At 41.3% G+C, this 16,360-nt stretch overlaps 2 protein-coding genes across 3 annotated transcripts; one reads left to right on the top strand and one right to left on the bottom strand.

Annotated features, from left to right (window-relative positions):
• Positions 1 to 77: 77 nt before the first annotated feature.
• LOC136432655 (uncharacterized) lies at positions 78 to 8,689 on the bottom strand. The gene is made up of 8 exons (XM_066424094.1): positions 8,344 to 8,689; positions 7,087 to 7,294; positions 6,497 to 6,691; positions 5,863 to 6,040; positions 4,137 to 4,270; positions 3,706 to 3,847; positions 2,935 to 3,098; positions 78 to 1,405 (listed from the first exon to the last, which is right to left on the bottom strand). The coding sequence occupies exons 1-8, from the start codon at positions 8,563 to 8,565 to the stop codon at positions 1,236 to 1,238; spliced, it is 1,413 nt and encodes a 470-aa protein (XP_066280191.1). The 5' UTR covers positions 8,566 to 8,689; the 3' UTR covers positions 78 to 1,235.
• Positions 8,690 to 11,412: 2,723 nt separating this feature from the next.
• LOC136432658 (transmembrane emp24 domain-containing protein 7-like) lies at positions 11,413 to 15,609 on the top strand. 2 transcript variants are annotated; one of them, XM_066424096.1, is made up of 5 exons: positions 11,413 to 11,464; positions 11,778 to 13,412; positions 13,877 to 13,945; positions 14,380 to 14,631; positions 15,392 to 15,609. In XM_066424096.1, the coding sequence occupies exons 2-5, from the start codon at positions 13,263 to 13,265 to the stop codon at positions 15,557 to 15,559; spliced, it is 639 nt and encodes a 212-aa protein (XP_066280193.1). In that variant the 5' UTR covers positions 11,413 to 11,464; positions 11,778 to 13,262; the 3' UTR covers positions 15,560 to 15,609. The 2 variants fall into 2 exon arrangements, with proteins under 2 accessions (XP_066280193.1, XP_066280194.1); XM_066424097.1 differs by having other exon boundaries at positions 11,419 to 11,537.
• The last annotated feature ends 751 nt before the right edge of the window (positions 15,610 to 16,360 follow it).

Below are 16,360 nucleotides of genomic sequence, written 5' to 3'. Positions count from 1 at the left end.
GAAATAAACTATGAGGTAAAAAATGAGTAAGGTTCTAATTGCACTCACAACTGAAAAACAAAACTTTGATGAAAACGCTGATACTGTAAATCAATATGTAATCTAGTTGTCATGGCAAAACAAAATGACAATGATCATTGGCACTTATACTTATAGCAGCTGAACATATTGCTGCAGTAAAACAACAGTACAAATGTATCTACAAAATATCAAGAAATACAACCACATTTACAGCAATATTGCAATGCATACATTTGTTAACAACAAACATCTTATTGATAAGTTTGTGAAGACAGGTAGAACTTGTGATACAAACAAAGACATAACAACAAAGCAATGAGAAGTTATTTTTTAGAATTCATCTTCCTCTCTTATTCTATATTAGAAGTGTACTTGTATGGCTATAGAACTTTTTAGACTTTTTAGTCTGGTCTAACTTTCAAACACTTGTAACATTAGCTACCTTAGCAGTCACAAAGTAACATTAACGAAATTCTATAACACTGAATTCAATAAACATTAGCTAAGGCTTCTTTTCCACACTTCAAATGTTCATAATATCTATTGCAGGCAAAATATTCATAATGTTCATCTAGTGGTTGAATCTTCTGTTTGTTGCATAATTGCATCAATACGACAATAGCTTGTCAACAAGGCACTTTAACAATCAATCAATCAATGAATCAATCAATCTGTTTTTGAATTAACGGGCACACTGATGTTTCAAAAACACTGTGGTTCCAAGTATATGCAAAAGTAATGTCACAAACATTCCGGTTTCAATACAAGATCTAGAATCTTCAGTTTACTCTCAAATACTGATGTGGTGATTTGTAGAAATCCATAATAGAATTGAAAAGCTGTTAAAATGATGCAATGGAAATGAAAGAACAACACAGGGGATACATAACTATAGGGTGATCTTCCTTTCTCACTTTAAACCTCCAGAGGACCTCCCCCAAATCCTGACCCAACCATCAACATCTATCCTCCCAACAAAAGTTTTAAGACAGACATGTCATCCTTTGGTCAAAGATACATTGAGCAAAGATACACTCCCAAACAAATTGCACATGGCAACATGATTCCAACTCTCATGTCAAGGCACTCTGCACAATTTCCTCCGCCCCAGAGGCATTGCCAAAAAATAGTCGGTGAATGTATCATTGCTCTAAGAAGTTCCAGCCCCTGGAAAGTCAAATGTTGCATCCCCTCTAGGAGACGGTGCTGCCCTGTCAGCTGGACCCCATGCCTGCCGTGCAGCCGTAGCAGTGGTTGTCCGTTACGACCCTTGACCCCAAGAAGTCGTCTGTACTCGCGAAGTCCCAAACTGACAATCCCTTAGACTTTAGGTCAGGGTGCACACTAGAAGGTCCTTCTTTAGCAGACTGCTTTGCAGAAAGACCTGCAAGAATCAGAAATCACATTTTCTCATTGATATTTTGAGAGGGTAAAGTAGGGAGATACAAGTTTTACCTGTTGCTTGCATGGAAACAAAGTGTTGCATTTAAGTATAACACTTTGAAATGCAAATGATATTACTTCTCATATCAGAAATGCAGCAGTGTCACTTGAGACATAACGGGGGCCGCCCGAACATCGCACGCGCCCGAACATCGCACGGATTTTTTACTGATCTTATTTTGTATAAGTACGCCGTGTTTGTGTCCAATGACTATGCTGATAAGGAAGGTAAATAACCCAAGTTCATGCACGTAATTGTCATTTACATTCAAAACATATGTGTACATATTCATTTCTTGTTTTGTCGAAAAGTAGTATTTTGACAATAATGATGGCAACGCTGAGTAGAGGGTCACTGCGTAGCTAGACGGCCCGGCACCTAAATATACGACCTGTGCCAAGCAGATACATAAGTCACACAGCTGTCATACACATAAGAAAAATAATTTCATAAAACACTAAAAATTTTGGTCTTTAAGTGTTTGTTGAGAAGAAAAACGACCAAAGAAAAACAACGTAAACATTGCTGTCGTCTGACGACGTTGTTTTCCCGCCATTTTTTTGGGCCGCGATGGTGGCGGAACGATTCAACGCACAGTTTTGTTACGCTCTAACATGTGATTGGTACCGTCTATGAAAAGGAAACTGAATACAGAGATGGCGAAGATGTTTCCCAATAAGTAGACGGAGTATTGTTGATGTAAGCGGTGTCGTTTTTCGTAATGATTTCGTAAGTCGGGCCGCATTCAATACGTACGTCGGGCCGCGTAGTAGCCTATTTCCCGTGGGAACATGAGCTGGGATGCGCTAGATATAGCCCTTCTCACATGACGTTAGAAGTGCACACGGTCAAAATTTTCCGGTCAAAAGAAAGCTAGAATATAGCAGACTTCAAGCCTTATTTACATTTCCCTAACTTCATCACCAACTTCCGAAGAGAGCAAATTACCAAAGCGTACTAAGTTAGGCACACTATCTGGCGTAGCACTAAATCAGAAGGTACATTCGTGAAAATGTCTCACAGCGTCTTCCGCATGTAAAGCGGAGCATGAAGGGCCCATGAACAGTATGAATACATTTCTTGTCCAAGTATGGTCTTTAGATGAATGTGTTCAAAATTCATTCATTAAAACCTGACCACTCTCTGGCAACCAGCAATGGAGCGCCGTGAGTTCCAGCCCGTAAAAAAACGTCCGATGGTTGGGCACCCCCCGTTACCTTTATCCTTAGATTGAGTGTGTGACCATTTTCAAAGGGAGGGGGATGTTTGTGCTACCTTTATTCAAAACAGTTGCTCTACCATTACTGAATGGTTCAGCCTTCCTAATCTATTTTTCAAAAGCAGAATATCAAATTTACTAGAAGAAATCGGCTGAACATTACAGAGAATCAATTTTTTTCTACCGCGATTCTTACATGTACCAAGCTTTATCTGTTTTCGAAAGCAGAATATCAGATAATTTTCCTTACCTAGTCTTGTCCTGGGAATGGAGAGGTCCAGCTGCTGGTTAAAGTCGCAGTCGTACACTCGTCCGTCCCAGTTCACGCTCAGCAGGTTACGACACATCAGCCCCTTCACTGACATTGGGTTGAAGTTCCGCACCAACAAGTTCATGTAGTCCTGAAGTTCATTCCTAAGATGTGGGCATATTTAGCAAAAGCTCAAAAAAGATCTCAAAGTCTTGAAATAGATACCCTCTGTCCTGCCAAAGATAGTGATTTTGAATATGAAGTCATTTGAGATGCTGCTTGATGAGGATAAGCAATGTTGAAAAGAATGCTGTAATTGTTTCTGTGAACTACTGCTGTCATATGCACACTACACTCCTTAACCCCGATCTCTCTAAGGGTGCTGTTTGACACCTAATCTGTACTAATTCACTGGGAGGTTATTAGTATCTAATGGTTAACGATACATATTTTTGGCAAAGATTCTGTCCTTAAAACTACTAGCATCACCAAGTTAGGCCTGTCATTTCATGATTTTCAAATTTCTAAAGCCTCTCTGGAATCATACACACTACACTGACTACCAGTAGACTAGCCCCCTGCTGTAGTGCTTGCACAGTTGTGTGACCCAAGGGCTGTATAGATAGAAAAGGGGATGGGCACTTCCCTTTACACCATATGGTGTGGGATGGACTTTAACCTTTTTTTTGTAGAACCATACTTTACACTCCAATGAAATGTTTTCAATTGTCTTTGAACCTCGAAAAAATAGCTGTTCTCTCAACGACCGACCTTCTGTACAGAAAGTCAGCAAATCTCTTGATCGGCATGTTGGTGACAGTGTAGAGGTTGTTGAACTCGATCCCGAAAGTATCCCACAATTCCTGCCGGTACTTGTCCTCCAGCTCGCGCTGTGGAGGGGGGAGGAAGCCCCCTGTGGAAATGAGACGAAACAAAAATACAACATATAGATTACACCGACCATACGCAGAGGCAGCTATTTTGAGGGATATCATTTTCAAAAATGGCGTCAAGAGTCTGGTAGGATCATAACCTGAAATCTAAGCTTGAGGGTATTCTAGTTTTTGGACAGCATCCAGCAGTGATTGTATTAGAGTACTGCTAAATAATGGGTTGACGGTATTGACAGGGCTGCTCACTGAACTTTGCACCTAGTATGTATCAGTTAGAACAGAACTTAGCAGGAGGAGGGTTAAACTTACCCAAAGGATTGTAAACCAGGTCTAGTTCCAGACCAGTGCCAGGCCTGCCGTAGCCTCGCTCGTTCAACATGAGCAGGGCCTGGATACTCTTATCAAACACACCCTTCCCTCGCTGCATGTTCACATTCTTTGCACTGCACACAAGAACAGAACAGTTTAACACGCGGTACAAATTTCACTCGGCTCTATGTAAAACAGTATTTAAACTCATACTTTTTGCACAATGACAATCTGATTACTTTGAAAGTTGCTGTAAAATCTCAGGAAATATACAAGCGTTTTTCTCACTCAAATCTACCACCAGAGGTACTTGATTACCCTTGATATAACATATTTCAAAATGTAACTAGAGTTCCACGACCTCATACCTTCGCCATATGATTTTAACCTTTATGACTGACATATCAGGGGTGTTTGTCATCAATTATAAATCATACCAGTTGATCTTCTTCACCCAAAAAACAAAAGTATGAGCGTAACAAAGAAGGTTATGCTAACAATTTAACATTTATCATGAATTATGCAAATGGGCTCCTTATTACCATAATTTGATTCAACAATGTTCACATTCACATAACTTCCAAATGACACAAGTATGAAATTGCCATCCTTTACCTGTATGGTTTTATAGTAGTTTCTCATTAATTATGCAAATTAGGCCTACATTTGCATATTTTTTATCTATCAAAATTCCTCAGTAGCAAATGTCACATATGTCAATAGTCATATCATGGAATACAGCGGGTTTTTAAAGTTGTCTCATTAATTATGCAAATTAAAATCTGATTTGCATAATTATCGTCCAATCATACAAAGCATTACGTAAGCTATCTACATACCAAAAATCATTACCATCCATCAAGCCCATCTTGAGTTATAGTATTTTCTCATTAATTATGCAAATTAGGTATTCATTTGCATAATTGATATCTATTAATATTTCTCTCTTCTTCAGTTACATATGTCACATGTTTGAGAGTCCTGTCGTGGAATTTGGCCGATGTATAAACTTTCCTCATTAATTATGCAAATTAGATACTGATTTGCATAATAAGTATCTAATCATGTACATCATCACTCAAGCTATCTACTTACCAAAAATTATAACCATCCATCAAGCCCTTCTTGAGTTATTCCCTTTCAAAGTCTGAACCAAAACCTGCTCCTGCAGTTCCAAAAAAGCCGCTAGGGGGCCAAAACCTATACCACTTACTCTCTGTCCAAAGAGCTATCTACCACTCAAAAATCAGTTCCATAGCTTGTCCAGAACACGAGATATTGAAACAGGAAGTTCCGCTGCAGTACCGTAACAAGCCGCTAGGGGACCCAAAATCTAATCATTTCCTAGTCTCATCAAGACCTACCCACCTACCAAATATCAAGACAATCCATCCAAGCCTTCTCGAGTTATGCTGTACATTACACACACACACACAAACGCTACCCTCTGCATAACCTTCTCGGCGAAGGTAATAACAGAGGTTGGTACCATATCAAAATTGCTTCCAATCGATGGCTAAAGGTCTGTTGATAATTTCTTTTTTCTTAAAACTAAAAGCCTATACATTACTATAGTCAGACTTCATTTTTAGACATTTTGTTACAAGGCATTGGCCACTTACAAACCACAGGCCAAAAAGGAGCAACACAATTTAGGGCACAGATGTTCAGCATACAAGGTTAAAACTCGATAGATTGATTGATTGATTGATTGACTGATACATACCTGTAGCAGGGAAGAGAGGCCACCACACTGACACCATGCTGTGTTAGGAAGTCAGGCAGGTCCTCCTGTCCAGGCTCCAGCAGTACAGTAAGGTTACATCTGTCAAGTACCTTCTTCCCCAGAGCAGCGCCCCCTGCTGCCAGGTAACGGAACTCCGGGTTCAGTTCAGGAGCTCCTCCTGGCAGTGACATGAGCCAGGAAAATGTCATTGGCAATGATTACAACTGTTATTGAGTTAAAAATGCTTTAAGTTATATAGATGACATCCGTACGCGCTTCAATTTTTGTCCCGTTTCCAAAATTAAATGTTTACAACCATACTGTAAATCGTAGAAAGAAGCCACAAAATGAGCAAATATATGCCGTAAATTGCACACAGAAAATATCGGAAAATGGATACTAATGTTGTAGAATGTCAAGAAGATGAGAAAGAACAAAAATGAAGACTCTATTGTTCGGTATACCATACTTTGTGTGTTTAATCATTTGTTCAACCTTCCTGACCACTTAGATTTCATAATTATATAAGGCACCTTTTTTTGGCCAAACTTTTTTGTTTGCATGCTGCATCAAGTTTTGGGGTTTTCAGAGGATGCCATCCATATAAATTATAATCAAATCAGCATGGCCGTACCTGTGATGTCCAGTGTGTGGACAGAGGGACTCCTGTCCAGGATCTCCAGACACTTGTCGGCCACCTCTCGAGTCATCATCTCCGTCCTCTTGGGCGATGACTCCACGTGACAGTGGTTACAGGCCTGGTTACAGTACAGGCCGATGTTCAACTGGATGATCTCGATGGGTTGTTTCTTCAGCGACTGGTGCTTATCTGTCAAAGACCAAACAGAAGTATGTTCATATGGGCACCTATTGAAAGCAAAATGAGGCAATGATATACCAGGGCTCGAAATAGTGTGCACCCCAAATTTGAACTGTGCACCTAATGTTTGACTGTGGGTGCACCAGTGCACCTAGATATTTTTGTAGGCTATAGGGCAAAGGCACAATTGCACACTAAGTATACAGAATGTTCTTGAAATCTAAGTATCAGAAATAGCAATATAACCTTTTGTTGTACTTTATTTGATGTCTATCACATGTATCTGTTCTTTTACAAAAAAAAATAAGGAGCAAAAGTTTCTTTGGTGGGGAAATTCTCCTCTTGACTTGCGCCACAACCAATCTCATTTCTTTCTTTTTTTTCAAAAATCCCCATACACCTACCTTCCAATCCCTCCTGTGGGTTTTCCTTCAGGTTTTTCAGTAAGAATTCCCGGAAGTTGGGAATCCCGAGCTTTCTAAGCGCCCTCTGTCTTTTCTTCCTCTCTTCTCTGGTGAGTTTGACCTGACCCAGCTTCCTCAGGTTCTCTGCCGTGATCTTAAACTGTTCATCTTTCTCCATCTCCTGTAGTGTGTCTGGAATCAGCGACCCCTAAAGCAGTGATAATAATAATCTCATGAAACAAGTTATTACTAGTACATTGTCTTCACAGAATTGATTTCTGATATTGACCACATTGTACTTCTGTTTTCATCTGATATGTAGTACAGAGGTATGATGTACTTTCAAGCAGGAAATTATGAAGGATGTGTGCAAAAATGGAGAGAAAATAAATCAGATTAAAAATTTACAGTAACGTTAAAGTGATGACAGCAAAGAAAAACTTTTTCTTATATCAAAAAATAGTACAAGAGCATTTTTCTAATACAGTACCCATTTCCATATGGTCTGCACCTTACATAAATAAGTCATCGCTGGCAGATCAGAGTTGATTAAGTAGTTCTACCGGTAGCAAGCAGGCCCCTGAGGCGTCGCCAAAAATGTTTCCACGAATCTACATCCTGGTTAAAATCATTAATGCTTCGTTCCCTCAAATTAAGTCTCCAATTGAGATGCAAATTTACAACATGTTTGAAACAAGAAATTGAAGAATGATATGCACCTTAACCCGGTAAAAGCCACTCATACTGCCGTTTAGTTAATCATTGACTCACAGTCACAACACATAATGTTTGGAACTTTGTTGATCTTTGCTGGTCGGTCTTGTTTCCTTGTTGCATAACGTTAATGACCTGTGTTGAATGTCAATATAACTTTTAGATTATAACACTGTCGTGTAAATGATCATTTACCAAGATGGTGTCCTTCAGAACTGAAACGGTGCCTATGGTATCTAAACTGTAACTAGAAACCTTTGGCAGGCTATAAAGAGGCGGTGTGACCTAAATCGGGACAATGGTGAAAGGTCACTTGTCTTGAGGTAACCAAGTAACGTTATCTAACGAACTGAATTCGAAGCACTCGGTAATTTTCTTGCCTTATTTGAATCTAGAAAAAATATGCAAGATTTTGTAAACAAGCATAAATAAATAGCAACAATTCTTCATCATTAAAACCTGATATACTTGCATCGTTGTTACTTTTATTGTCCCAGAAACAAGATAATGTTCAATCATTTATGACATTTATTTGATGTTTACCTCTGTCCTCTCACGAAGCCCCTCCAGACCGGCCCAGCGCCGTGCTGGGGAGGGTGGCGGGCGCTCGGGCCTCTTCAGGCGGTGCGTGTGCACGTCTACATCCGTGTTGAAGTCCGGTAAGTCTACGGGCTGCTTCTGCGAGGATGAACTGCGGAGCACAGTGCCGATCACTGGTGCCAGCCTCCGCGGCAGACATGGCGCCGACAAGAGAAGCGAACACATCTCGTACTAGCTTCTCGGCGCCCTAAACGTCTGCGAGCGAGTATGGCCGTGCGTTTTCAAGTGGAGCCGGCCCGAGTGGGTCACTGCAGTGCTTTTAGAAAATGCCTTGTCATGTGATGTTTGTCCACTCTAAAAGGCCCACACGCTGACTGCACGATTCGCGGCGCCGGGCTGATGAAACTGCTGCGGGTTTACATTTTATCGCCAGGTGGCGCTTGTGTCACGCGGAACAACAGAAGCTTGGGTTATCGCTGAAAATATGTCACCACAGCCTGGCGAGCGCGCCAACCAAATGAGATAAGCACGTGCAATGTTTAAGGTGATATTGAAATCGGCGTAGATAGCTAAATAATCGTTATAGAAGTAACGATATTATCATCTTCTACTCTACTAAGTGCGAGTCCAGAAAGGTGAATAAAGTTCGAAGTTGAAAGTTCAAACATTGAACATTGAACTGCTCGATGTGTTACTGTTAGCATCTTGTTAGCGTTCGCGACTTTCCAACAATCTGACAAACTTAGGTCAGTGACTTGTGTTTTGGACAAGCTGCTGGACGCTATGTAACGTTAAGGTTGCTGTTGGCGTAATCATGCGACGACAACTACGGCCGTCATGGTGGGAAACCTCTCTTCATTCCGGCGTTAGAGGTTTCCGTAAGTACCTGACTCTTCTGAAACGGAATGCACCTGAGTTTTGAACCTTGCCTGACGTTAATCAACTGTTACATGTTTGTTTGGCATAACTAAGCTTTCCAACGGTAACCGTAACGGGGGGAGGGGGTATCCAAATGTCGGTCGGTTTTTAGAAAATCATTCGGAGCCCTATGATCCCATATCATATGCATGACTGCACATGCCGGTAAATACAACTCAACGTCATGTACTGTACTGTAGTACGAAATCATGACATACTATACTAATGGAAAGGAAAAAAAGTTGTAAAATACAATTTTATCGAGTCTGTTTTCTCCCATTTTAACTGAAGGATGCTCAGCTGGTAATACGGCCCAAAAAACGTCATTTCCGGCCCAACCAGCAGTGAAGACGTCGTTCAATGAGAAAGACCGATCTTACCAAAGACCAAAACGACAATGCTACACAGCTTCCCCAACTCAATTCTTACCGGTCCGAGGCATGATTCCAAACGCTCCGAGGCATGATTCCAACCGGTCCGAGGCATTTCCAACCGGTCCGAGATACATTTCCTTACGTGCCGCGGTAGAATTCTAACCGCTCTGCGATACATTTCCTTACGTGCTGCGGTAGAATTCCAACCACTCCGCGCCAGTGAGAATTTCCTGCCCTACGCGCTGCCCTGCGTTCCTCGACAGAATTTCCTGCCCTACGCGCTGCCCTGCGTTCCTCGACAGAATTCCTTTCGCGCTACCGTACCACGGCACAGCCCCGTCCCCCACGCTCATACAGTGGACGGTCCCAGATGGGTCAAGGGTCACGCGTGTTGAATGTGAACTGCGAAAATATAAACTTTCAAGGATAATGTCCTTCGCTAAAAGTATCGGGGACCTTTTTCATAACGGTAACATTACGACTACGCGTACGCTACCATGGTGTTACGTGGCGGGTCGACGTCGCCGTGTGTCATAGGCATATTTGCTGTTGTTGCAACAACCGTGACAGCAATAAAACCGGCTTGGCTCTGTTTAAATTATGATATTAAAGTTCAAGAGACCTCAAACCTGACACTGTCAGTGCTACAGACTATAGTATAGATATCATATGAGTTGGCGGTGTACTTGACGGGATCGGTACGGGGGCATCCTTCTCTTCCTCAGCTAGCTCTCCTTTTATATAACGTTATACTATAGCTTGCATTTTGCTTCTGTGTTATTTCAGATTCTTAACCTGAAATAAACGGACCTGTCTCGCAGGACAATCCTACGGTGGCAAAAGTTCAAGTTGGCCACGTTTTTTTTTAGTCCTTTCAGCATATCGCATGATCGAGTTATTTGATGAAAGTTCATACATGGACAACACAGACTACATGTACTAGTAACAGATAGCATTTCTATAACATTCGATTTCATTCATGGCTGGGGCTATAACAGGATTTTCCCGTGACTGAACAATAATATCTTTTGTATTATCGACCGTATGTTTCTGTCAATGAATTTTATGGCCAATATCTAATGTGCATATTACACAACATTGTTTTGTGGTGAACGTGTGTGTGTGTGTGCTGGTAGCATTGTTGAGTCAACGACAGGCAGATTTCTAGAGGGGTCAACGCCCACTATATCGTCCTTTCAGTCGATCTACTGACACGGGAGGGGCAAAAAGGAATATCTAACTCCAATTGTCCGTCGATTGTAGTTGATATTGACAATCACGGCTTCCTTTTAGTTTGTACGCACGTATTTCTAGAGACGGTGATAGTCAGAACGAAGCACTGACAAAGTTTTCAACACCGACACGACCTGACTGGCTGTTCACATTTACAACACGAGTGACCCTTGACCCATCTGGGATCGTCCACTGTATGAGCGTGGGGGACGGGGGCTGTGCCGTGGTACGGTAGCGCGAAAGAAATTCTGTCGAGGAACGCAGGGCAGCGCGTAGGGCAGGAAATTCTGTCGAGGAACACAGGGCAGCGCGTAGGGCAGGAAATTCTCACTGGCGCGGAGTGGTTGGAATTCTACCGCAGCACGTAAGGAAATGTATCGCAGAGCGGTTAAAATTCTACCGCGGCACGTAAAGAAATGTATCGCGGACCGGTTGGAAATGCCTCGGACCGGTTGGAATCATGCCTCGGAGCGTTTGGAATCATGCCTCGGACCGGTAAGAATCGAGTTGGGGAAGCTGTGTAGCATTGTCGTTTTGGTCTTTGGTACGATCTATCTGTGCAACGTACAGTCCCCAGCCATGAGATTTCGACCACACGGGTAAGACACCTCTCACAACCAATGACGGACACCAAACGCGTAATACTATTAACTGCTTAATTGTAGCAGAAAGGTACACAATAAACTTCTTTCACTCATGATCACCCATTCATTAACATTTACAGCTGTCAAATGGACACATAAAGACCATCTATGCCGATAAAGATAAACGTCGTTTATTGTCGTCATAATTTACTATATATCCCAATGACTATTCAATCAGTAGACTGATCTGTCCGACATGTATTTTAAGGTTGAAGAAAAACAACAAGTTTTCAAGTTACTTCTCAAATATATTTCATGTTGATTCTAGGTGGTATCCCAATCTGGAAACTGCTCCACCATACCAGCCTACTGTGGATGGACATACATCGCCACTGGTTCACACCTCCTGAAGGCGGACCACCGTTCACAGACCTGTTCTTTGGACGCTGCATGTTTCTGGACTTCTCTCGCTCGTATCACAACCAAGTGTTCCCCGGCTGTTCCTTACCGCATACCTTGAGAATCTGTAAGATCGGGAAGACGTCCTTCTTTCTCGAGCAGAAGGTCCTTGAGACAACCGGCAATGACCCCATAGCAGGTGGTTACATGCAGTGTATAAGTGCGTCGTCCAAGACGCGTCGTCCGGAGCCTTGGGCAGCTTGGCTGGCACAGCGATATCCCGACTTGTGTGCCGCCCCTCCTGTAGAAACCGTGCAACCGTTCGGGACCCTCGCGACTGAACCATCGTTTGTTTACACCGTAACAGCTGCACCAAGCGACACGGATTTCTTACGACACGTGAGCCACTATCAGTACGTGCGATACTGCTGCGATTGTGTGTCATTTGGGGCAGAAAAGGGTGCGTATTCGATCATCACAGGAGACATGCATGGCTCAGTACAAGATGAAAAGGTTTGAGTTACTCAATCTCGGAGAGGCCCGAACTGGCGATGTGCTGACTGTGACGTCATGGGAAGACCCTGCTCAGTCGGACTTGATCAAGTTCCAGATAAAGAAAGGGGAAGGCATCATAACCCAGTGTTCAATGCAGTTCTTTACTGACAATAGCAAAATGTAAAATCACAGTGAAATACAAGAAATAACTTGTAATATTTCCAAAGCAAAGAATAAGTATGATTATTTCAACTGCTTCATTTTGTCACAGGCAATGATGAATTATTTCCCAGATACAGTAATTCATATCAAATGATATGATTGATAGGTTTTATTACTTCAACAACATTATGCACATCTGATATGTCAATACGTTCTATTATGTTAACTTCATATTTTCAGTTATGCATATACGTAACTCGTATGACGTGACGTTATGTAAGAAACAGGAACCCTAACAATGTAAACGTAATTCCTTGGAAAATGATACCCTTATACATTGGGAGGACTACTTTGCATTGTCAACTTGAAACGCATTTTGAAATAAAGTATCGCACGCTTGTGCTCTGTGTCATTCTGTACAGCGTTTCCATAACAACTTGACCACTATAAAGGAAGCATTACGTCCAGCTGACGCAGTAGCGTTGACAGCTTGTGGTCCTCTCATTGGTCCACCGCCGCCGCCACCATGATTAAGGCTTCAGAGACAAAGAACAACCTGTTTAATCGGTTTAGCAACCACGTCGCTAGAATACAACTCACTAGAGGGCTTCTGAAAAATACGTTTTACTACCTGTGTTTTTTCTTACCCACATTGCAAAGGTACAACTTACTACAAAACTTGTGCCAAATAGGCTTTACTTCGTTTTCCTATAAGGATTTATTCTAGCAGTTTGTCCGGTTCGGTTAATGCGCCAGGATGGATTCCGTCTCGACGATTGTCCTGTATCTAGTTCCCGTTCTGGCGGCTGTGGTGAGTTCGGTGGAAGGCGCGACGCTAACGTTCGAGTTGGCGGACCGAGAGGAGATGTGCTTCTCGGAAAACATCACCAAACCCATCAAACACAACGTGAGTAGGTCAGATTTTTGGAATCATGTCAAGAAGCTTTGTAATTTTCCAACCTTCTTGGTTAAGCGTTGTGCACACTTGTGTTGTAGATATTTTATAAACGACTATATTTGATAGAACATCAACGTCCTATAGTTGAAAGCGTATCAAATGTGCTCTCTGTGGATGTGGCATATGTGTACTTAACCATGTACGATTTTCATGTCATCAAAACTTCATTGTGTACACGTATCTCCAAGCAGATGTGCATGTAGGGCCCAGCTCAGTTTTGTTACTATATGCCAGTCGCGAATTTCACGCTTACTGTCAGGGAAGCCAATATGGTTTGAATCTACCATTTACCTTTGAAGTTTAAATTGTGCAACAAGGTTTAAATGCACATTGTACATTTGAATGTGCAATTAAAGGCCTTTAGATCTGTCTTTTGTTAGAATAACAAATGTATGTATACGTGACCTTGACAGGTGGAGTACAAGGTTGTGCGAGGCGGAAACCTGGACGTTGACATGAAGGTGTTATCACCCAACGGCAAAGTGAGTTCCTCTTTTACTTTGTGACAAAGTCGGCAGATTTTAATCTGCGCGATATATAACCCAACGATTTCGTCAACCGTCGTCGACACTTCCTAGCTTTATTGTAGAAAATAAGGCAATAAACACAATTTCTGTTAAGATGATCGTTACAAGCGATACATGTACCATCGCTTCCTGTTGTTCTCTTTACTGGCATTTCGAATTTCTTATTTTTACTACCATATTTTATCAAACAACCTGAAGGAAAGCATGGTATAGTACTACATGCGCAATGTATTGTGCCCATTCACGAAGGCTTTACTGTATCTTATTGTCGTCCCAATACAATACGTATCGGCTATAGTTGTAGTTTTTGGCTAAGCCTCAGAGACGGAGACTTTTGAAAGATCATCAAATCAACGTTTTTATAGACGTAAGCTTGTCCTTTTTTGCAGATGATGTATATGGGACAAAAGAAAAAATGGGACAAGTTCCGCATAGAGACGTCACGAGGACAGTTCAACTTCTGCTTTAGCAACGAGTTCTCCACCATCTCACACAAGATCATCTACTTCCACTTGTCTCCGGACTATCCCGAGACCCTGTCGGCAAAGATCGGCGTCAAACACCAAGCCGTCCCGACGCTGACCGAAGTCCTGTGTGAAAAGATCAACACAAACATAGAGAGCGTCGTACGGCTACAAAAGGTGATGATAACAACGCTTTGATAATGCGGTCATTTTCCATTTTTGAAGGAAGCTGCGTATGATTGAAAGATTGACGTTTCCGATACGGCACATTTAAAGTGAGAGTGTACATATGTACTGTCGTGTACCGCCTTTGGCCATGTACGGTTTCTAATAACTCTAAGTTTCTGACATGATATTTCTAAATTGATAATTGTGACTTCCAGCCCTCTATCACAAAGTCTGAATTATTCCAGACACATGTAACGTTATAGTTGTCAAATTACATTGCAGCAATCATTTATTAAGTGTGAACAGGACAGCATATTCGATCGCTACAATTACAAGCAAGCGACAGCAGCTGATATTTGTGTCGGGTTGCTGACCCATGAAAAAAAGTGTATTTTCATACCCTTTCACTCTTACCATGCAATGCAACATTAATATTCTAGGTACATGTATATTCTAGTTTTTGCATACCAAATTTTCAAAAATATCTTTAAAGCTCAAATTTGGTGCAGATATGTAAGAAATTCTTACACCCAAATGCATAAAAAAACTGCATGTTTGAAATACTCCATTTCTCATGGTGGGACTTAAATCTCTCATGTGCTTTTAAATTTGTATTTTTTTGTGCCGTGATAATAATCTCGGCCCATTGCTTTCATAGTAAAGTTAGATAAAGTAGGAGATTGCATGTCACCATCCAAATAATCAGACACATTTATTGTTACATCTAATATCACAATTGCTTTTGTTTATGAAAATCGTACCACACCAGGACTACCGTCTGCAGGAGGCCATTGGGAGAGGGAACGCAGAGCAGCTGAGTGTTGGTGTGCTGTGGTGGTCCATATTTCAAGCAGGGATTATTCTTATGGCAGGCATGGGACAGGTGGTCATCCTGAAAACATTCTTCACCGACAAAACGCCCACAAGAAAACCCTGACAATTTACAAAACTTAATTGAATACCACATAAGAAGCACCATCTTACATTTATTTTAGTTCACCACTACTCCCGAAAAGACATAATTTGTGTTAAATTTTTCATTTGACATACTTATCAATGTACATTCATGAAATAAATAGAACGCAATACTGTAAATGCAGAAATGTTTGCTATGGTTTTATATTCGTGGTTTTCGTGATAATCTCTTTGCCACCTTAAAAGCACCGGAAGCATTTTTCGGTGTTTCTGTAGCGCTACTATTGTTTCAAACGCCAAGTCAAAACCATCGCGAATGTTGTCTTTGCCGTGAAATTAAAACCATGTGAACTTAAATGCATTTGCAGTATTAGCATCGAGTAAGCATTACAACGTTTCAGCGTTATGTGCCTTTCCTAGAATTGTCGAGAATTCTCCATCAGGAGAATGTAACTCTAGCAGGAATGACAACAAACCAAAGTTTTAAAGCTTTCTACAGTTTTCATTTATTTCGAATTCCACACCCAAGCAAAGCAAAGCCTAGCAAGCAATCTAATCAATTGTAAGGCACAAATAAACCCTATCATCTAAAGCACTGTCACCAGTTCCAATCCATCTCATTAAATCTATTGTGACATTATTTTATCCACATCTAATCCAACAGTATGCTATGTAATATGATGTGCAATACATCACACAAGACAAAAAACAAACAACGAATCTCTTGTTGTTCCGTTGTTTTCATTCTTACTTTTGTGAAAGGTGTGCTCAGGTATTATTGAGCTCTGCACAAAACATGTATACAGTAACAAACTGAAAGACT

The sequence above is a fragment of the Branchiostoma lanceolatum genome, chromosome 4 (genome assembly GCF_035083965.1).
Source record: "Branchiostoma lanceolatum isolate klBraLanc5 chromosome 4, klBraLanc5.hap2, whole genome shotgun sequence".
In the NCBI taxonomy this organism is placed as follows: Eukaryota; Metazoa; Chordata; class Leptocardii; order Amphioxiformes; family Branchiostomatidae; genus Branchiostoma; species Branchiostoma lanceolatum.
Note: the sequence above shows the minus strand (reverse complement) of the source record. Positions and strands in the feature narration are given on the sequence as shown.